Source organism: Perna viridis, chromosome 8 (genome assembly GCF_037379345.1).
Source record: "Perna viridis isolate PV_CMFRI_1.1 ecotype Kerala chromosome 8, ASM3737934v1, whole genome shotgun sequence".
In the NCBI taxonomy this organism is placed as follows: Eukaryota; Metazoa; Mollusca; class Bivalvia; order Mytilida; family Mytilidae; genus Perna; species Perna viridis.
In genome coordinates, this window is record NC_142452.1 from 24,961,416 (window position 1) to 24,984,322 (window position 22,907).

Consider the following 22,907-nt stretch of genomic DNA (forward strand, 5'->3'; position numbering starts at 1 on the left):
GTTTAATTTATTTGATAGCCAAATAAATCGGAGAACCCCTTTCATACACAAAAATCAATTCATGAATATAACAGACACTTCTGTCTTAGTTTCATTCAATATCGTATAATGCAGCAAAGCCATCGGTTTCGTTACATAGTAAAAGTCGATCTCCCTGAGGGTCGTAGAAAAGTCCTGTTGGCCAATTAAGTCCATCTTTTTCGCCACTCAGAACAATTTTATAACGTCGACCGTCAGGGGAGGTAACCATAACGTTGTTAGTTCTATATCCTACGACATATACGTTTCCATCGGCGTCCGTCACAACTCCTTGCTCCGACAGGACATTGTCATAACCATAACACCAGATTTCATTGCCGTCAAAATCACAGCAGTTCACCGTGTTCTCTGCCCAATCAGTAAAGTAGATTTTATCGGAATGGATAGCAACATAAAACACGTGATCAACATTTACCGGTATTGTAGCAATCAGCTGACCTCTGACTCCGATGACGTCGATACCTTTGCGATACACTACAACAAATAGGTTGCCTTCGTTAAAAGCTATACCCCAACAATCATTTCCCGTTTTTATTATACGCTCGCATTTATGCTTAGAAATATCCAAAATTTCAACCTGCCTTTCCCTTCCGTATGTTACCGCTATTCGATGCGCATCAATAATGGCGATATCAAACGGCTTGTTCGAAACACTGATGTCATGGTGATGTGATCCATCGTGGTCATGAATTACTAATCTCTCATTCTTTTCGTCAGCAAATAGGAACTGGTTGCTTGGTAGAAGGACACATTTTTGTACGGAAAGGTCCATTTTATTTCTTATTTTAATTTCGGTTTTTAAATGGAGATTAATATTTGCAATATTTCGCGCAAAATCAAATTTGAGTTGTAAATCCTCAGACTTAAAATTAGGAATGTTACATACGGATTGTTTTTCGGATATAGCTATAGCTCCAAGTGACTCAATTTCTAGCGCAATTAATTCTGCCTCCGGACTAGAGGCGAATTCTATATTAGAATGTTTTAATTTTTTCACAAGGCTTTGAATCGGCTTAGAAACTCTAGCATACTCTTTTTTAACCATTTTTGCAACTACAAACTTTGTTTTAAAATTTTCCTCGCCATTTAAATTTTCAAACTTCTTAGCCAGCGACTTCAGTTTATCTTTCTTCTTTTCTAGCTCATCTAGAGTTTTGTCAATATTCGACTTGAGTTTGTCATGAGTTTCAGATAAAACATCTAAAAGATCTTGATGTAATCTTTCGAGATGTTCGTTGATTTTGTCCCGGAAACTTTTGATTTCGGCAGCAATACTGACTTTTTGGTCGTCAAGCTGTATCTTATTTTCGTTCTGGTCTCTGATGTATCCTTCGATAGTTTTTTCCATTTCGATCACCGTTCGTTTAATTTCGGAATATTCCGTATCTGACATCTGCTCGTTGGTTGCGTGCACAACATCAATGAGATCTTTACACCCTTCATGTTTACTGTCAATACAAAACTCGCAGATGATCTCGTCATGTCGTGAGCAATATAGGTCAAGGTCTTTGTCGTGTATGACACATTTAAGCACGCCGTCTTTTTCATCTGCCATTACTAGACTGAAATAAGAAACGGTTTCCTTCTTCATGAAACTCTTAGGATTAAAACTGAACATGGAAAGATTAGTATTAATTGACATGTATATTTTCAAAACAATTAAAGTTTTTGAAATAATGAATGGTCTCTAATCACGCTTTTTGTACCTTAAAAGGCTTAAAAAACATAGATGTCAAACAGTTAAAAGAACTCTTCCCCCCCAAAAAAAATAATGAAATAAAAAAAATAAATAAATGAAGAAAATACAAATGATAACAAACAAGTGAACAAAACAAAAAAAATCATAAAAACAAAATCAAAATCAATATACATACAATGTTAAGGTAGACCACATCGAATAAACAAACCTACCTATCAATACTAACCAAATCGTTGAAGTGTTGATCGTGTGAAGTCACTTCTAATCTTTCATCAGTCAATGTTCTTGAACACTTCCCATTTGCACCTTGTCCTCAATAGTTGTTTTAATTTCCGTATTGTATTCGGGTTAATCAGATACTGCAACATATACAAGTACCGACCATGTAAGATTCAGGCAGGTGAAAATACACATAAAAGTTTTTATTTCTTATTATTGCACGATACATTTACAAAGTTAACCTGGAAGGAAACATTCAATTCATTTCCAACATATTTATGCATTCTTGATATTGGAAAGGAAAGGATTCCGATGTGTTCCCTTGCATCAGCTGTGATTTTTAAACAATGCTGGAATTTGGCCTGCCTAATTCTATAATTAATCTGTATTTAAAAGACTAATTGTGTATTGTCGTTACTGTCATGGTGTTGATTTTTAATATTACAGGAGATAAGATGCAATTTGAAGACATATGAACAGAAGTCTTTTTAAGAATCATGCGAAATTTGATCGGATTTCTATTATGCATTTTAATACCAGTATATTAAATTATACAATATATTGAATTCATAACATCTCATAAAATCTCGCCTCTTGACTTTTTAAAAATGTTTAACTTGATATATTTTTAATTGATGATTAAATCGAAAAAAATGCAATAAAGATATGTGCTATTACTGCGTGATATTTTGTTCCATAGGATATAATTAAAATGATTTTAGATTCTTATTATGTTTTTATCCGACCTTAAGAATCATTAAATTTACATATAAGAACCGTTTTAGTCGAATTAACTACCACCCTGTGTAAGATTAAGGCAGTTGGCACGAAACGGCACGAAAAAAATCCACTGATTTGACATACTTTATTTTTGTTTTCAGAATTTGGGTAAACATATACAGTAAAAACAATAATATACGTTGTGAAATGGCTTATTCAAGGGTAAATATGAATAATAAATAAGCGAAAACTAGCAACATTTGAAAGATACAATGGGACAAAATACAAATAGAACGTGATAAAACAAATATAATACACATTATAGAAGCCACATTTTTTTGTACGTCTACTTTAAAAGGTCAATTCAGAATAGATAACGAAGTCAAACCTCAATTTTATTCTCATTTTACCATGCTTTGTAAATACTACTATTTTTGTCAGGAATGTAAGGGTAACGTCTTGCTAGTTCGGAGAATAATGCGTCCAAGTGGGGATGCATGCCTAGATGCGGGCTGTGACTTCTGTTGACTAGCACAATAAATATTTGGCTCAGTGTGTCGGACTCGGACCAGTAAAAAGTAGGGTCTTTTTGTTCGGTCAATCGTCCTCGTCCTGAAATGCATGGAATATCTGTGCCATAATCAATCAACATTTTTTTCTAGGCGCCTTGGAGCAGTTCATCAGACTGAGTTACACTATTTGGTTATTTTTTTTTATATGAAATGTATCATCATTTGCCCAAAAATTCTTGTAACTAAGAATGTGTCATCAAGCTCAGAGACAGCTCTTTCTACATGTAACAACAATTTTGATCCTTTTTAATCAGAAGCAAAGCACAAACAATACAATAATAGAACGACTGTCGTGATTCCAGTTTTATCTGTTTACAAGCATAAATTCAATTAAGTGTTATTTAGGGATCGTCCGAGTCACTAGATGGAAACAGATTTATTCTGAGGGTATATTTTTTCAGTATTTTTTTAAAATTATTTTTGCATATGTTGATTTTTCAAATGCAAAAATTCGCTTGTATCAGGTTTTTTTGCGGTTTTGAAAAATATGATGCTCTACGTAGAGTAAAATTAATTTTGCGCGCACTATCAATACGTCCACCGATACATCGTGAAAATAGCAAAAAATAGACTTCAAGTATAAGTAATAAGGCAACCCATTGATTTTTCTTGGTCAGTATTCCGATCTTTACACTACAAGCAAATGTTCATTAGATGAATAAAGATCAAATTTATGGTATTATCTTCAATATTGTTTATGAATAATAATGATTTTGTTGTTTCCAAAACTATCCCACCATCTGTGCATAGTATTTAAATTGGACCGACTGATTGCATAAGCAAATAGCCTACTTCCGGTTATAAATAAATAGAAAAGTAGTAAAATTATACTCCTTGTTAAAAGCATCGATTATGTATAATTGTAATTTGATGTCGATGACTTGTCCTTCAAAGAGCATCGTTTAGTATATACAATTTTGAAACACTGGAGGACCAAAAGTAATTAATCGTTACACCAGAATACTTAGAATATATTCAACATGTGAAATTTAATCCTTTCGAGTAAAATGTTCCGTTTTCTGTTTGGTTGCCTGTACTTATTGGGATGTAAACTTCGTCGAAGCAATTGTAAGTATTTTGAATTTTGTTCTCGTGTTTCACTAATCTACCATCTTGCCAGCACACCCAGGGGAATCCTGACTTACACTCCATATGATCCATTATAAAGACGTGTATGATATCCATGCATGACCTTCTTATTAACCGGTCCAAATAGTTAGATTCAATTTTATTCCAAATAATTTCTCCCTAATGCCGTTTGTTCGTTTATTGAAATAGTCTATACCCCGTTTTATAACAAATCATCTTAAAAATGAAGCATTCTTCAGCTGGCCATACTTACAGTTGACAAAGTATATAGTGAAAAACATATTTTTCCTATTTCACCGTTCATTTAACATTATATTTTGCATAGAAAAATATAATGAATCTAGCTGTTAGCTAAAATTTACTTTTGTGAAATAAAAACATATTTTTATATCTTGATCCTTCATAAAAGAAAAACATGAAAATCTCTGTTTTATACCGCGATTTCAAATCACGTAACAATGCTTATATTCGGTCGGAAGGAAGTTCTACACTATCATGAATTAACCCATTATAAAGACATTTGTATGATATCCATGTAATTTTTCTCTAGTAGAAGTTATTTTCAAGAACACAGACTCATTGGGCGATATAGAACCATCTTCGAACAGTAGTTACATGTACAAAAATATGAATGACCAAAAAGAAACATGTATAATATTCTGTATGATGCATGAAGAATGTGATATAGTTATGTCGAATGGAACCTGTTGCTATGCTAGTTCTTATCCAACCGCTGATTCGTATATTGCAAGTAAAGTGATTCACGAGGTCTGGATAAAAACCCCTGTCGGAGGTGAGATTAAATTCCAGAATACATCCAGATTTGTGTTTAGTAATATATGTTCAAGATACAACAAATATTATGACTATGAAAGTCGGATTGTGATTCATTCAGATTAATTTTGATTAGATATCGAAGTTAAAAGTCGAATATCAGTTTGCTACGGAAGCCCATTAATGCCAGAAGTTGTTTTATTTTTAAGTCGTTATAACGAGTTAGCTAAGTCGTTAGATGTATTACGATATACAACGTCATCAAAACAAGACATTAAGTCATTATAAGGAGTTAGCTGTTTCGTTTTAACGAGATACAAAGTCGTTATAACGAGATACTAAATCGTTATAGCCACTTCAAAATAATTATACACATGGCACTTATGGGCTTCCATAGTTTGCCAATAAATGAAGCGTCAATTCTTATTTTTTAAGTAACTATGCGTTTTTTCGTAACGTTTTGGGGGACAAAAGAACTCGGCTGGTTTTTATATGTAAAATGCTGTAAACGTAAGAATCTTTTTCAGTTTGTGATGCTTCAGACTACAATTACTACAAAGGCATATGTGTAAAACGAAGTATAAAAAAGAGTAGATGGTATGACGCCAAAAACGACTGCAAAAATGATGGCGGACAGCTGATAGTATTGGACTCTGAAGAAAAACATAACTTGACAGTTGAATTCATGTTAAAAACATGTAAGTGTACTACGTCAAAATTTATTTCTTTTAGCAGTTCTTTTCAAAAACGTTATATCGCTTTTTTTTAAGCTCTAGAAAAGTCTCGAGTTTTGTATGTTTATTGTTATACAAGTGTACCGATTTTTCAAATAAATATTACTTGTCAATGACTTGATCTACATGTTTTCATTTACAATAAGAATTGTCATATATTTCTTGTTTTTTTGTGTTGTTACTTTTAATAGACCCTTTTGTGGTAAGTTGGTGAGCATGCTCAATATACACTTCCGGGAGGTAGAGCTTGGGTAGAACAAAAGAATTTTCCTCGCGGAAGTGTATATTGAGCATGCTCAACGTATGCTCATCAACTACGCCAAAGTTAGCACAAAAGGGTCTATTTTGACCATAAGATTAAACAAATGATGTTGAAAACTATATGACACAGATTTTATACATGTAAATCTTTTTAATCTATATGCTGATTGGGCATATTAATATGACTTCGAAAAACTGCGGTATAACGAATTTTACTCCTCGTATCAATTTATAACAAAATATTTGTTCTGTGTTTTAAGTATGAAGATGATTCATATTAAATTTGCAAACCAATACTAGCAATATAATACATTACTGGCAGATTACTAGGCTCAATGTAAATAAATTATCGATTTAACGTGGACACCATCCTTCCAAGTCGGGGTTTTGAATCCACCTTCGCTCCCTCAAACCCCTGACATGGGAGGTCGTCAAGGTAAGGATCTATGCGAGCTAGTGAAGAGTTATATAAGTTTTGGCATAGCTAAAAGGCGGTAGTTGGGTGGTATATTTACTCAAAGGATACTGTTTTTAGTATTTCACAAAATTAAAAAAAATGCAATATGTTAAAATGCGAGATACACTTCATCTGAAAAAGAATGCTTTTGCAAGGATAGCAAAAAAAAAAAAAAAAAAAAACGAATATTATTTGTTGATTTCCATAGACTTTTACAAATTTAATTTGTTCTAGATCCGCATGCTGTCTCAGAACAATACTTTGTTGGTGCAACAGATTTAGAAATAGAAGGGGTGTGGCGATGGGAGCAGGCTAATGCCGGGAACTATTTTCGTCTAACAGGTGGAAGCTTCAACAATGATGACATTCACTATCCATACAAATCAGCTGACTGTGCCGTTCTGAATATGAAGCACAAGGCTCTACGAGATGAATATTGTAAACAAATGAAATTTTACCTCTGTGAAATACGAGTGTCTTTGTAACCTATTATTTTATATTTTGGAGGCAACATCCATGAATATGAGTAAATTTAGAATTCAATAGAATGTTAGTCTTTAACAAAAGCACAAAAAATCACGTTATGAGTTCATTTTAGCAGTGATATGGTTCAAGTTAGAACTTATCTGGTAATTCATGAAATAAGTACGTTTTTTTGTTATCCGAAATTCCAACGTTGGTTATCAATATATGACTTGAGTATGTGCTATTGGTCTCGTATTAGCTGAAAAAAAAATTTCATCCAATCTTTATTTTGCAGTTATCAACTATCAGAGGATGATGAAGCTATGTCTATTTGAAACATGCAAAGATACACGTTAGCATGGTTGGGTGAGACGGAAAATATTCTTGAAATATTCCCTACCGTATAGTAAATGTCCAATTAAATATCTATGTTGCCAAATCATCACATAGAGCTACTATTCAAGATGTAGTGCAGACATATATTTTACAAGCAATTATAATGTATTTATTTTGGTAACTATACACATCCAAAAATTGTAAAGTGTTATTCGCACTGCTTCTGAATTCTAACTACCCCCCTTACATTGAGCTGTAGTGGTTAGTGGTATGAAAACAAGCTACAAAATACGATGAGAACAATTGTTATAGACCTATAATTTTTATTCAGAATTCATATAGATTGATTGATTATGGTTTCACATTATATGACAGATGAATTAAGGAGAACAGATAACGGACTTCAACTAAGAGAAGATGATCGACACGGGTGGTGGCATTCGACCCGAATGATACTTTAAGCAATAAAAAAACGAAAACAGCAAACCAACACAACAAAGGAACATGATACACACCCTGGAGGCAAAGTGGACAAATGCTACATTTATATCTCGTGATAAATCAACTTCCATTCAAAAATTGTTTTAATTAAAAAAAATGTCAAGGTGTAACCTCTCTTCAGCACTAAGGAAATTGACCTAGTTCCTTTTAAAATAATTCGGGCCATTTACATAACAATTTTTACCGTTTTCAATAAAAAAACTCCATTAAAATAGAATAAGAAAGAAAATTTTAAATCAACGCATTGAAACCAACCAAACTATTAAGAATACATATAATCCATAAAAATATTAGTATTTCTGACAATATTTAATATTGCTGTTACATGTACTTATAAGATTAATTTATTTTTTCAAAAACATTGTATACAACTTCATTATTATGTTTAATTTAAAGATCATTATACCATGTACATTTTATTATTGGGTCCTTTTGTATTTATTGTATACATTCCTGCAAGTAAAGCTTGTGTTCATTACTCAATTCTGTTGTGCACATGTTATACTAATATACGAATATGATAACTGGAAGGAAAGAGGTGGATATTGTTCTCCTTTTATTTAATTTTCATTTCTGTGAGTATTACCATTTTATTGATAACGAGTAATCACATAGCATGCTACACATTTACTATGAGGATTTATTGCACGTGATGAGGACAATAATGGTTTTATGCAACGCAACCGATATGAAATTTGATGAGGTGTTACACAAGGCTCATTAAAAACATATTCAAACATATTCTACAATATAAATTTTCAATGACAAAACTCATTCCAAGTTTTGATTCAAGGATTAAAAGGTCAAAATTAAAGAGTTTCAATATTTATTTCTACACGCAAAAAAAATTTCAAAAAATGTACAGTTGCAAAGTCCATTTCTAAATGGCTTCTTTCTGCATTTTTTTTTATATAGAATCTCAATGTGCTCTGATCTTTCATCTACATAAAGGACACCTGAAGTAGTCTTTTCCCAGTTACTAGTTCATATATTTTTCATTGAAAAGGAGATTACTCGCACACCTAACTGGTATACTGCCAATCTTTTGCGCAGAGGATATATACGTTTTAATACCTCTGCCACACTCAGCGCTAAACTTCGCCCCTTTTGCAAATTAGTACAGTACACGAGAAACAGTTTCGCGTATTATTTGTACTGAGTAGTGCTCATGATCTGTGATTTTTTTCACATCGTGTATAGCAGAGCCTATAAACTGGCTGAGTTGGAAAGCTGCTGCATGTCTGTGGAAGAATTGGTTTGTTGCCGGAAAAACATGGGCATTTTTTAAAAACCTAAAATGATTTGATCTTTGGTAATTATAAGTTTATAACCATTAAATTCCATTTTTTGTAATTGTAGTTTAGAAAAAAGTCTTGCTTAAAATAAAGTTAACTGTCCTTTCCTATTCCACACGAGGTAGCCGACCAGTCTGTATGTCAGTTTCTTTCCCTTTTCATGAAGTGATTAAGCACGAGAATGAGAGTAGGACATGTAACTGAAAAAAAAAAAAGATTACTCAGCAGATAGTGTTAAGTACACAGCATACATAACCGAAAAGGACAATCATATCATGTTTACTCTTTCCATTGCGGTACAGCACCGGTTATTCAGCCTTTTTGGATGTTTGTTTACTTTTTTCAAGTTGTCTTTTGCGTGTGCATATCTTATCTTTTCATTATTAATTTGCCGTTATAGCTACAGTTAATATAAAGTGGAATCGTGGTCAAAGCTTCTTTATAAACATTGAAGTTCGATGTATAAAAACAATATGCATGCAAGAACTAACATATAAAATTGAATAAATAATAAATAATTACAAATTTATAGATGAAATAATTCTTTATTCAAACAAATACATGAAAAAACCCAATAATTCGTAGGAAGCGTTTAAAAGTATGACTTTGTACATGTAAATATACATGAACGAGTGAGTTGAAATTCACAACGCAAGAGCTATTACCACCGATATGCGCATGTCACTTCAATGAAATAATGTTGAAAATGTCAACATTGTACACATTGATTGCAGCTATCATAGTTTGATCGATTTTATTTGTTTTAGTTATAATAATAAAACACTCACATTGTGAATCTTGACTTTTATATTTAAGTAGATATCAAAAGGAAATTAAAAGTACATTTAATTCTCATGGTTTACATTGTCTAATGTACATTTGTTTCTTATGATCCATGATCCCTAATACACATTTTATTTTAAATGATTAAGTCTTGTAGTCTATCTCATATGACAATATTTAGCATTTTAACTATACTAAATACGATAATACCAATCATATAATGATTTGTAAGCACCCTTGACAACATCTTCATAAAATAAACAAAGATTTGTGTCTTCCTACAAAGAGTTGCACATCAACAGTTTTTTAATGTTTCCCATTGAAGAAAATGTAATCGTGGAAATCACCCTCATAATGTTTTATTGCACATTCGTTATTACAGCATTGTTTCGCGCAACTGTCATTGTAATATACCACTGTCAAAACTCAAATTGCCTGACATCGTCGAGGCTTCTCCAAACCTTGTTAAAGAATCCAGCTTTTAGTGTTATATGTAATAAAGGCACGTGATGAATGTAATCAGCTTTAATGCATTAATTATCTATTTACATGAAGTAATTTTGTTTTCATCCTATAAATGCATGTTGATTTTCTCCTCTTTCGAAGTACCTGAGGTAAATCCAGTTTTTTTTGCAGGAGTTTATATAATATTGCTAGTGCTCGAGTTTTTTGGATGATGTCTTGATTTTCATAAAATAAACAAAGATTTGTGTCTTCCTATAAAGTGTTGCATATCAACAGTTTTTTTTACATCAGTCTTTGTCACATGTATTTACGTTTAGACCATGTTTTTATGAATTTTGACGTATTTGAATTATCCCATACTGACGCTTCGACATTTTTTGCCGATATATCTTTTCAGATACGTAGATACGTACACGACAAATTCTACAAGAACAATATCAAAATTATACATGTAATATTAAAAATACACATTTCCTATCAATGTGTAGTTGTAGTGCATGGATCATTCAGTCCAGTCTTGAACATCAGCGAATTTATATTCTCGAACTATGACAGCGCACTCCGACCTGTTTGCAGTGGAGTCACTCAAGTTAACGCAACCCTTGGTTTAGCTGTCCGACAGGTCATTGATTTGGTATGGTATCATTTCAAAAAATGTACTCGATAAACATATTTTCTGTTTATTTTGAAATAAATTTCATTTTTGCTTGAATATAAAGTAAAGCTGTGTTCAATACAAAAGTAGCAATTATATGCATTATGCATAAAATTGTAACTGTCATCCTATAATGCATATGTATGAACGTTGAACAAATCGATGTACAAACAAACAATGAATCGTACTAAAGAAAAAAATAACGGAGAAAACAAAGATTTATCGATTCATGTATACTGCATATGGACACACACCTAAAACTAAAAAATAAGGAAGAACCAGAATGTAGGGTCAAGAAGTTGTAGTTTAATCCGAGTTCTAATCCTTATTGAAAACCAAATAATGCCTTAACTTTAAATATATTTACTGTTTGGATATTTACGTGTTATAATTGAATTATCTGACATTTTTGTCATATCCATGTTGTTGCCACAAATTATTGGTATTTCCTTCTTTAAAATATGACAATAAATTTAACTTTATTAACTTCTGTGCCATTCCTGTAGGATGAACCAAACCAGATTGTCAAACTAAATCTGTGGCTGCGCCTGGTATGTATTTCTGGTAAAACCCATGTCAGTTTTCTTTAAATGTTATTTACAAAAGCTAGAGACAGCAGTAACGTTTTGAAAAATTTAAATGCTTCCAAAATACTGTATGAATAAAAGTCTATTTTTAATACGACTTAGCTAACTTTTTAGTTCCACTGCAAAATAACTTCTGCAGTAAGGCTTGTTTGATAAACTATTCGTTCTGTTATATAAGGCACATGTCGCGGGTTAATGAAAGTAGGTATCACATATTTTATTTAAATAACACCAATTTTGCATTGTAATAAAAGTATTGTTTCCAGCATGTTATTTGCCCCTAGGCCAATAACATTTCAGGAGGGCAATTGACTTGTTATAAGCACTCTCATGAGCTTCACTGACTTCGCTTCAACACAACTGCTGAAAACGTTATACTGTTTATCGGCGACGTCACGTTATACTGTTCATCGGCGACGTCACGTTATACTGTTCATCGGCGACGTCACGTTATACTGTTTAATGGCGACGTCACATTATAAACATATGCATTTAATTAAAATATGTCAACAGCTTCCTGGAGACTTTCTACCTTACATGTGATAATTATGTCAATCACTTATATTGGCAAAAGCGCAAGCATACCACACAAACAAATGATGTTGTTCAAAACTGAAGCTCAAATAAACATTCAATATTCTCGAAGTATGAAAAAAACCCTAATTTCCTAAGTTACGTCATAAGACAGTATCTAAATGAGAATAATTGAAGGGAACGAGGATTTGAAAGGTAATTATCAAAAGAATACAGTCCAAGGATACATGTAACACCAAGATAAGGAAAATAACACACATTAACTAAAATAATACATATAAAGAAACAAAAGTAAATGAGCAATCCAAACTCCCCTAAAAGCTTGAAGCATGTTTACAAAGCGCTGGTCATGTGACAAAATTAAAATAAAAACATAATTGTGTTTATGTCAAAGGAATAAGATGTCTTTTTCTGTCTGAAAAAAAAAAAAAAAATAGATAACCCTCTTTCTGTAAAAGAGTAATATAATCAAGGGAACCAAAATTCTAGCAGAAATCGAACGAATGTAATAAAGGGACAAAGAACTTACATGGAAATCAGATACACACAACATAGATAATAAAATATCAAAATGCTACGTAAAAAGCAACAAAAGTAAATGAGCAACTCCGACTCCACTAAAATTGGGAGCATGGACCGGGTGCACCGGTAGAAGCATCATCCACTGTTTTTCTAGAAACACCCGCCGACATAAAAAGTCAAGTCTGGAGTAGACATCAATCATGTTGTAATGTAACGCTGTTCCAGAAGCCTAATTGTAAGAAGTCTAGCACAGTACAAAGAGTCGTTAGTTACGGCAAGCTCTGGCATACCGTATGAGTTGTGATATGAATACGCCGGTGCTGAAGAGATGTTGAAAATTGACAGTACAAAGTCATGTCATCGCGTATGTCGTATAGTTTGGTGATAGTTTTCTGTTATCACCGATCTATAAGTGTTAAGTGGCATTTATGATGACAAAGGAATTTTCGTCCGCTTTGGTTAAAAATAATCACAACCTATTTAATTTTGTTTTTGTTTAAAAAATAGCGTTTGAAGAAAGATAGCTGACGTAGACATTGTTTTAATTTCCATATTCCATAACAACATGTGTAACTAAATTTCAACTCAGTTTTCGGTACGGTTTTTTATCGAACGACACTAAGTTGTCAGTATTTGGCCAATCGGACTAGAGAGTTGTGCTCACGTGGCTTGCATTTCCATAGCAAAGCGTCTTTAAGGTCAAAGAGTGAAAAACAAAAACTCACCAATTGTGTCGGAAAATTTATTTTTTTTGTTTGGCTGTATTTTCGCTCTTCTCTTTTCTGAGCAATTCAAGTTTTGATCGCAAAACTTTTCTGACTGTAAAATGAAATATAAAGACTTGTTAATAAAGTGTTTATACGTGTATCTACAAGAAGGTTTTTTTTCAAATACATAGAATGGTAACATTTGCACTATGCTGAAACAATGCGTCTAATTGAAGTTATGCTCCAATCTTACGTTACAGAAATGGAACGATTGCTTACTACAATGGAATCCTAGTGATTTTGATGACATAGGAAATATAATTGTTCCTTATAAAAAGATATGGGTTCCAGATCTTACTTTGTACGACAGGTAAAATATCTATATTTTTAATCCACTATTTATTTGTATTTCATTGTGAAGGATTTAAGTATCAGTCTTTGTTAGAATCATGCACATTCTGTTATATGTGATACACCCCATAAAAGGCTACATATTTTTGTTGTTACTAAGTTGCTTTTTAGGTCTATAAACGAACATGCCAACTTGTCTGCTTTTAGGAGGAAATTCACACAATATTCTGCATGATTTACACATCCGAAAACTAGTCTAGTTCCTAGATAAATAATTTTACTTGCAGCTCAATCATAGAAAACTTTTATTAACAAATATCACTTTATGATACCCCCGCTCCAACGCCAAAAATGTAACTTTAAGATATTCTTTTAAATTTTTATTCTGATTTGACGTAGATTGAGTCTGAAATCAAATACAACGGCATGCTTTCCTGCAGCGTTTTTTAAATATCTATGGAGGGTACTTGCAGAGAAGGCTTATGCCGACGGAAGAATGAACGAACGGACGGACACTTTTATCACTTCCATTTGATGATTTGTATAACCTTATTTTTGTAATATGCCGTTTTAAAGGAAAATGAACCAGTCTTACTTTACTGGAATCGATTAAACATCAAATGATAAAGATTTTCAAACAATTTGAAAATCGATTTGCTTAAACAACCAATTTGTTGGGCAATTTTGTGGCGCATGAAATCTTAAATGTATCAAAATTGCTTATACATTTATATATTTGATTTGGTATTTTGACTTTCTACGTCTGTGAAGTTTATATATTCAGTTTCAGTCATTATATTTTAAGCGTTATTTCACCTTTATTCCTACGATTATTTTATAAGTACATTTTCAGTATTTCAACAGAATTCTATGGATTGGAAGAGTTCCGACCAAATATTTATTCTGATGGTTCCGTATATTACAACTTTCCTACAGTTATAGAAGCTCTATGCCCAATTGATGTGACAAGTTTTCCTTTTGATACCCAAACCTGCGAACTAATTTTTGGTTCTTGGGCTTACCATGGATTTTCTTTAGACTTTTCCGCTCGATCTCCAGCCGTAGATTTATTACAAATGAAAGAGAATGTTGAATGGGAGTTACCCAAGGTGACGTATGAGAGGCACGTTGTATATTATGGATGCTGTCCGGAACCGTACCCCGATGTTACTTTTTACTTCCAGTTGAAACGAAAACCAGCATTCTATATTACTAATATTATACTACCATCATTAATGATAACTGTTTTGTTGATTCTTGGTTTCATCCTCCCAGTCAGTTCCGGTGAAAAGGTTTCGTTAGAAATAACAGTGATGTTAGCCATGTCGGTGTTTCAGCTTCTTGTTGCAGATCAGCTTCCGCCATCCGCAGAAGCAACTCCATGGATAGGTAAATTGAACTAACCCAAATTGAAATGTGACATTTATGAAGCCATATCAATTTACTTTGCATTTCAATCATATGTAAAAATACAGATTTGTCGAGAAAAGAAGTAAGAATAATCAAGGGAACCGAGGTTATAGCGGTAATCAAAAGAATGTAATCCAGGGAGAATGACCAGACATGCACAACAAAGAACCTAAAGTAACCTAAATCATACATATAAAGTAACAAAAGCAAATGAGCAACTCGGACGCCACTAAAAACTGGGAGCATGGACCAGGTGCACCGGTAGGGTAAGCGTCCTCTGCTGTTCTAGGAACACCCGCCGAGTTTCTCATAAATGATTGATTGATTGTTGGGCTTTAACGCCCGAGCAGCAATATTTCAGCTATATTCAGACGATGAACAAAAAGTGGATGATAAAATGAAAAGTTGGATGGGACACAAAGATAATGGGGTTGATAAATTTTGATTGCCACTGGAAATAAGGATAGGTGGGTAGGGTCGGGCAATTTAGCCTCCTGTGGCGGAGCCCTATGGTTCCTACTGCGGAAGAATACCACAGCAGGATTCTTTAACGTGCGGGGAACGTGGCATCTTTCCCAACACGGTGCACCACTATGGTTTGCGGTCAGGTTTTCCGTATTATAGCCTGACAACCCCAGCATGTAACACACCAGGGGTACCCCCATTCCACCATCTGGGGCGCACAACCCAGTTGCTCTGTGGTCAGAGCACTATTTAGTCGCCTTTTACGACAAGCTTAGCGCTGCTGCAGGCCTATTCTTCCGCCACCCGGACCTGCACGGGGCGAGTTGCTCATAAAAAAGTCCGGGGTAGACGAAAGAGAAAAGGAAAACTATGACATATTGAACAAATCAGTTTTCATGGCGCAGATGGATACACCGTTACGATCCACGAGTTCACGATGACGACCATAAAACTTTTGTAATGCTTCAATCTTGTAGCAACATAATGACTTCAATAGAAAATTAGTCAGTGTAATGTAACCTACAACGATTGCAAAGAAATAATCAGGTAAAAAAAACTTTCTATAAAAATGTAACAAATGTTTTTTCAATTGTTGCGTGTCACACAATACATTTTTAGTGAACTTAAAATTAACAAGTTAAAATGAAATATTAATAAAAAACAAATGTTTTATTGTTAATGTCAGTGGTATTCTTCAACTTCATCCTTGGGCTCTCAGGAGTATCAACAATTCTTCAAGTTGTCGTTATCAATATATATTATCGCAACGAGAAGCCAGTCCATCCTTGGATGATGAAGTTCATAATCAGACCAGCTTGCTGTATAACCTTTATAGCACTACCGGGTGTTACTCAAGAGTGTTGCCGTCCGCCAAAAGACAAGGTTAGCATACTTTTTATGGATATTCCTATTACAGTTCCTTTTAACCACTGCCTGGATTTTATCGGTTCGGTAATTTTGTTACTACCATTCATTTAGAACAAACACTTTACCTTAAAACGTGTACATCACAATATCTGTATGATTTGTATTTAGTATTTCAATTTTGAATGCATGAACAAGTCATGATCGTACGATATTTGAAAGAATGATACATGTACAACCACTTCAAAAAACAGTGGTACGTTTTAGGAAAAAAAAAACATTTCACTCTTTCACAAAATTTTAAACATATAAAACAATCTATATATAGGAGAATAAATGTTTCAAAAATATTAACTTTCATTTCAGGTTTCAGAGTTTAAACAGGAGAAAGAAGAAATCCACAATTATCCTGAAATTTGGAAACAGTTTTCGAATGCAATAGACAGACTGAGTTTGGTGTCTTTTTCAGTTGTTTTGACCATTGGATGCATTGTCGTATTTGATAAAATTGTAGTTAATTCTACGAATACTTAATTTTTAGGGCAATGTGTATTAACTTTTTTTCATGAAATAAACCAGAACCAGAAAAAAAGTAATAATTAACGTAGAATAGAAAATTTTAAAAAATGTCCAAACACTCAGTAAATGTAATACAAATACTTGCATATCTAACTTTTAAATAAAAATGATGCATGCATATACATTTATGGTTTAGTAAGACATTTCTTTGTCTAGGGATAATTCGCCAAAGATTGTGGAAGGTAAAAGTCAAAAACAGTTCTGGGGTAAAATTCTGATGAATTAATCTAGCTTAAAATTGCTAGGAATCGCATCAGGCCTTTACAAAAGTTATTGTACATTTATCTTCAGGTGTAACCATCGCAATTCCGATGATGAATGAGGTTTTTCAGAAATTGACTTCTTCTGTTTTGCGAAACGGTGTTCTATAAGTTCACATAGTAAAAAACTACACATTTCCCTATTGTAGTTTTTAAAACATTTTTAATAGCTTTTAATTTTGTTGTTCGTTAACTATTAGGAAATGCGTTTCCATGAAAACGCTGCACTGTTTGTTTGGCGAACATATATGTTGTGTTAAAGATTCCACATCAGTGTGGTAAATTCTATTTGGGGTGGGGGTCGTTGATATCTGAAATGACCATAAAGTGTCAGCCTCTGTAAGAATCAGGCAGTGGTAAAACATAGTATGAATAAATTAAAGAATTTGAAAGTTTAACAAGAATATTATTACCGTCAGAATCAAGGAAAAAGACAAGATTTTCCATATTATTTTGGTAAACTGAGTTACATTTCAAATGGCAAATAACTCTTTAAGATCTCATTTTTCTAACATTTTATTAAACAATTTCTAAGATCAAATAATGTTTCTTTTCAAAAAGAGAATACATCCTTGAGTGGAATAATATTGTCAGACCTGTGTGTTTTTGACATGAATGTTTTGATTTTTGCCATTTTGCCTGATTCTTACAAATTAACAATTTACATTTCAGATAAAAGAGACGAAATAAAACAAACTTGTGGAAATCATCCGTAAAGTGTCTAGTTTCGAAATATTTATCCGACATATTTGTAAGAAAACAAATGTGTATAAATAGATTTGATTTTAATTTTAAAAAAAAAAGATTTATTGCAACTGAAACGGTTTCAGTTCAGCAATTTTATAAAGGAATGTTACAAAATTTCAAAGTTTTACTAACTATGAATATACGTTTCAAACAATATACGTGATACCCGTATTTTTCCTACTACCAAACGTATCGATATTGATTTCTGGTAGTAAGAAATTTTTTTTAGCTGAGTCTGTGTTGCTTATATACTTTTGTTGTATGTGTCTGTTTTTCTTGTCAAGACTTTATTCTTGGATAATATTTTTTTTAATTTCCGCTCGAGTCTTGGTACCCTTTATTACTTATTCATTGAACAACTGACTACAATTATTACTGATTATTTTAGAACAAATATGAAATTGCACTCGATGTCGTGCTAAGTATACCCCCACTCGAACATTAATTGGAAGTTGAATTTCTACAGCATTTAAAATAGCTTACAAAATTTGCTCCATTTATATAAATGGACTCGTGTAATATGAATTCAATTCATCCAATGGGATAAACGATTTTTTAATAAAAATTTCTCTTATTCTGTATAATTAAAAAATCTCTTTATCACAACTATCAGTTTTCAATATCTACACCAATAATAAGGATTAATTGCAGTTATGAGGGCGTGTATCTACAGCATACATATATCTTACATATATATGATTTGAAAGGAAAACTTATTAACCATGTTGCAAATTTTATTTTTTACTTTCTGTTTCTTTGGCGCTTTGGTGCAAAAGACTACAAGCAAAACTGATTTAAATAATTTTTAAATGAAGTTAAATGAAGGGTACACTTCAGTGGCAAGAAAGTTTTAAATTGAAATCACGAGTAAATGTTTAAACTCAACCAATAATATATTTTATGATTTGATAAGAGCCATGACATCTTCCAAGGGGACCGTAGATAAATCATTTACATCGATTTGTTATTTGTTTACCAATAAATTATTCCACGAATAATAACATGAAACCACACATAAGAAGTTCGTACAAAAATATAGTAGCGACAAAAGGGTACTTGATTCCCAGTAAATTGAAACAAGTGATAAAAATCGGAAAACTTCTCAATTTGAGGGTACCACAGGGCAAGCCAATTAGTAGTAGTCAGTAAGTCAGTATCAATGCTTGAGGAACAAAATTTCTCAGGTATATGGGGTCATGGTAGCAATGTATTGTTCCCCATAAAACAGATGGAGCAATGAACAAATGCTATGTTGAAGCGAAAATATCGGACTGATTGGGCCATGGGTAGCAAATAAAAAAAAGGTCTACAAAAATATGCACTGAGCAATAATGTCGCTTCTTACTACCTTTTCTATATGGTAGTTCGGAACATAACTCGACCTATATACGATTAACTATATGTTGAAGAGAAAAAGAAGATCCTTACAATATTATGTATGCTTCAATTTGAACAAGGAAAAGTTTCGCGTGGTTTTATTAAAACAAACAAGTAATGTAAAAAATCGGCCCTTGCAATAAGTAAAAAAAAATCATGATATGAAATAAAATCAAATCTAATATTAGATATGTGTATTAAGCAATGTCAAGGTCTGTGTTTGAAACCCTGTTAAAGGGAAATTTATGTACAATGATCAAGTATGTGTGTCTGATACAGAAACATTGTTCTATCATTTTCACGCCCTCTATCCTTTATTGACCCAACCATCAGAACCCATTTATCATAGTCTCAACGTTCAAATTGAAGATTATACATTGAGAGAATTAGTCTTTTTATCGTATCCATTTAATCCGAATATTTGATATTTGAATTCTATTGCATGCTACAATGTGTTGTATAAGATTATTCCTTCTCAAATGAGCTATGGCTATTTTCCCGATCCTACATGTTCATTCCATTCCCACACCCCCTATCAAACAAACAGACAAAAACAAAAAAACAAAAACAAAAACAAAACAAAAACAAAAAAAAACAAAAACAAAAACAAAAATAATAATAATAAAAAAAACAAAACAAACAAACACAAAAACAGAAAAGGCCATGTCTTTGTTTATCTAATTATTACCAATGTATGAAAGAGCATAGTTACCAATTGTCCCAGTTCTACCTGTTAAATATCTTTAAAAGTAGTGATATCATAAAACAAAAATATGAAAGTAAAATATAATTTAAGAATGTTTATAAAATTGTCTAAAATATGTAATCCACACTTGATAAAATAGATCTAGATCAATCCAGTACGTATGCGGACTCCTACGCACAGACCAGTATACACGTGCGATTAAAAAATGTTCACGAAATGTAAATACTATATGTTAATAAATATATAATTTCATACTGGCCTTGTTATAGGCTTGAGGTCTGTCATATTGGTCGAGGCGGTCGTCCTGGTCTCGAGGCATCGCCGAGGACCTATACGACTGTCGAGGCCAATATGATCGACCGAATTTGATTGCCTTTGGGACTCCCTATCAAACACATAATTAAAAAAAAAGAAAACCAGAATGTTAAAACATTTATAATTATTACTAATCCTTCCAACACACTATCAAAAATCTTTGTTTACACATTGGGTAATCAATGTTATCCATACATACCATTTTAAATGAGTAGATTAAAGGAGATGAAATTACAAATTCGCCTTTTCTTTCAAAAAAGACTACAAGACTTATATTCCCTTTTTAAAACAGTTTAGAACGTCACGAAAGTATTGGAAGAATTATTATTCATCAATGATTGAAATACCATAATGTCGGTTTGGCCTTCTGAATCAGCAGAGTATCTTTCGATCTTTATAGTTATGCCGTCTCTTTTGTTTCTTTGCACGCATTTCTGACAACAATGAAATGAAAAATGGAGTTATCATTTAGCGGTTGTTTTCTACAGATTGGAGTAGTGTTGTACTGTGTAATATGAGAACAAGGCATAACATAAAACAAGAAAATAGAAGACAAAGTTTCAAAAATGTTTTGTTGCAGAACTGTTTTATGAGGTACTTATTTCCAAGATTAGGTCAGAAAAGGAGTATCAAAATATGCATTCATATAATTAATGATCACGAACATGACTTTGTCAAAAGAGCTGATTTTTGTTTGAAAGACAGTAAAATCATATCCTTATATCAATACCGTTTGTTGGGATCAACTTTGTGACTTTTTTGCTTTCTATTCATTTCCTCATTTCCACTAGTTATACAGGGAAACTACTGGCTGCAAAAGCAATGATACATAAAACAAAATATGTAAAGGTATTTATTCATAATTCACATAGAACACTTAAAAATTAATATGCATATACCATTAATATATATTTATAAATGTCCTCAACACGCTCAACATTTTATGATCTGAATTTATTTTAATGCTTTGATTGAAAATTTACAAATGTGTCAGTTGTATTTTTTCGTTGCTCTTACACATAATATGATTTGTATACAGAAAAACTTAATATAGTTAGAAAATAATTAAACCAGAAGTACACTTTATCAACAATTTCATATCCAAATACTAAATGTTTTAGCTCCATTTTCATATCAATTTTATACTTATGAATCGAAAAGATGTCATGTATTCTCTTCCAAAATTCTGTAAAGAATTGACACGACATAAAGTAGTATTCATAATTGTCCAATATTCTACAGTAGTTTCGTAAGTTACTATTATATATTTTCCATTTACACAAATTTTGTTTTGTTGGAACAATTTGCTGCAACAGCTTCCATTTAAAAACTTTAAGTTTATTTTCTTGTACATAAAAGAAAATGAATTGGTATATGTTTTTGTTAAACAAATTTTTGTCGGTGTTCAAAATTTATATCCTACTACTATTTACGCCCATAGATCCTCCTTTCTTAGATACAATGGATTTTCAACTTAATTAGCTATCCCGACTTGCTAACAATGATCACAAAAGTTTGAAATTTACAAATAAATTTTCATATATTGAAAAGACGTTCTTAAATGTACATCTTTTCAAGAGGAGAAATTATTCATAAAACCGACGAACACTTTCTAATACCTACATAGAAAAAGTTGTCATAATGAACATGAGTTTCGTGGTTTTATAAATGGTGACGTTATCAGTTATCAGCGATCTACTTAAAATATGAAGATGATGTAAGGGAAATTTTCTCACAATTCGAAATGAAAATGATGAACCGAGGTTACAAATAGGGCGAAATTAAGTCATGTTTCACGATACATATTGAAGGGAAAGGGAGGAGCAACTTAAAGTTGTATATGGCAAATATTGTAAGGAACATAATTCAATCCATGCACATGCAAAATGCATAACTAAATACTGGCAAATCAGAAGAAACGATATGTTTTGGCACACAATTTTGATAACCCAAATTACAAACAACTAAAATATTTTCAGTCCAATATCTTAAAATATTGCAAAACATTACTGTGGTGAAAAAAAACCTTGCGGAGGTAATATTTGGTTGATAATGTACCATGCAAATCAAGTTTCGTATCTGAAAATATTGCAGTAAATTCCTGTAAAAATAACTGAATTCGAGGAGGGGATGCGTTGATATTGTCCCATGCTATCTTAATTTTTCCTGTAAAATCAGTGTTTTGTATGTTTCAGGCACTATATGACCTGCTTTGTGTTTTTTAATTATTCAGATATTTGATTAAACTATATTGAAACTATAATGTAAGTAGACTTATCTTAAAAATTATAATTTGAACATTATTTTAGCACAATATGTTCCGAAAATACACGCAGATATGTTACAATATTACACTTTTAATTCTTTTATTTGTTAACTGTCTTTGATAAAGCTATAAAGTAATATGGACCGGTAGGGA

The 22,907-nt window shown here is 32.4% G+C and overlaps 3 protein-coding genes across 3 annotated transcripts; 2 read left to right on the top strand and 1 right to left on the bottom strand.

The window, feature by feature from the left end:
• Window position 1: 1 nt before the first annotated feature.
• On the bottom strand, window positions 2-2,096 carry LOC148609953 (uncharacterized). Its single transcript, XM_088541605.1, has 2 exons — window positions 1,914-2,096; window positions 2-1,601 (listed from the first exon to the last, which is right to left on the bottom strand). The coding sequence occupies exons 1-2, from the start codon at window positions 1,931-1,933 to the stop codon at window positions 92-94; spliced, it is 1,530 nt and encodes a 509-aa protein (XP_088397731.1). The 5' UTR covers window positions 1,934-2,096; the 3' UTR covers window positions 2-91.
• Window positions 2,097-5,028: 2,932 nt separating this feature from the next.
• Window positions 5,029-7,134, top strand: LOC148609954 (perlucin-like protein). The gene is made up of 3 exons (XM_088543162.1): window positions 5,029-5,131; window positions 5,640-5,810; window positions 6,799-7,134. The coding sequence occupies exons 1-3, from the start codon at window positions 5,029-5,031 to the stop codon at window positions 7,047-7,049; spliced, it is 525 nt and encodes a 174-aa protein (XP_088399288.1). The 3' UTR covers window positions 7,050-7,134.
• Window positions 7,135-7,367: 233 nt separating this feature from the next.
• Window positions 7,368-17,038, top strand: LOC148609955 (neuronal acetylcholine receptor subunit alpha-10-like). The gene is made up of 7 exons (XM_088543163.1): window positions 7,368-7,395; window positions 10,898-11,043; window positions 11,571-11,615; window positions 13,675-13,784; window positions 14,619-15,154; window positions 16,326-16,522; window positions 16,871-17,038. Exons 1-7 carry the CDS (start codon window positions 7,368-7,370, stop codon window positions 17,036-17,038), a joined length of 1,230 nt encoding a protein of 409 aa, XP_088399289.1.
• Window positions 17,039-22,907: the final 5,869 nt, after the last annotated feature.

Coding starts and splice junctions, on each gene's coding strand:
- LOC148609953 (XM_088541605.1), bottom strand. CDS start 1,933: ATGTGGTCTACCTTAACATT. Junction 1,602..1,913: donor ATGTGGTCTACCTTAACATT/GTATGTATATTG, acceptor TTCTTATTTCAG/TCTAGTAATGGCAGATGAAA.
- LOC148609954 (XM_088543162.1), top strand. CDS start 5,029: ATGTCGAATGGAACCTGTTGCTATGCTAGTTCTTATCCAACCGCTGAT. Junction 5,132..5,639: donor GATAAAAACCCCTGTCGGAG/GTGAGATTAAAT, acceptor AATCTTTTTCAG/TTTGTGATGCTTCAGACTAC. Junction 5,811..6,798: donor TGAATTCATGTTAAAAACAT/GTAAGTGTACTA, acceptor AATTTGTTCTAG/ATCCGCATGCTGTCTCAGAA.
- LOC148609955 (XM_088543163.1), top strand. CDS start 7,368: ATGCAAAGATACACGTTAGCATGGTTGG. Junction 11,616..13,674: donor TAAATCTGTGGCTGCGCCTG/GTATGTATTTCT, acceptor CTTACGTTACAG/AAATGGAACGATTGCTTACT. Junction 13,785..14,618: donor GATCTTACTTTGTACGACAG/GTAAAATATCTA, acceptor GTACATTTTCAG/TATTTCAACAGAATTCTATG.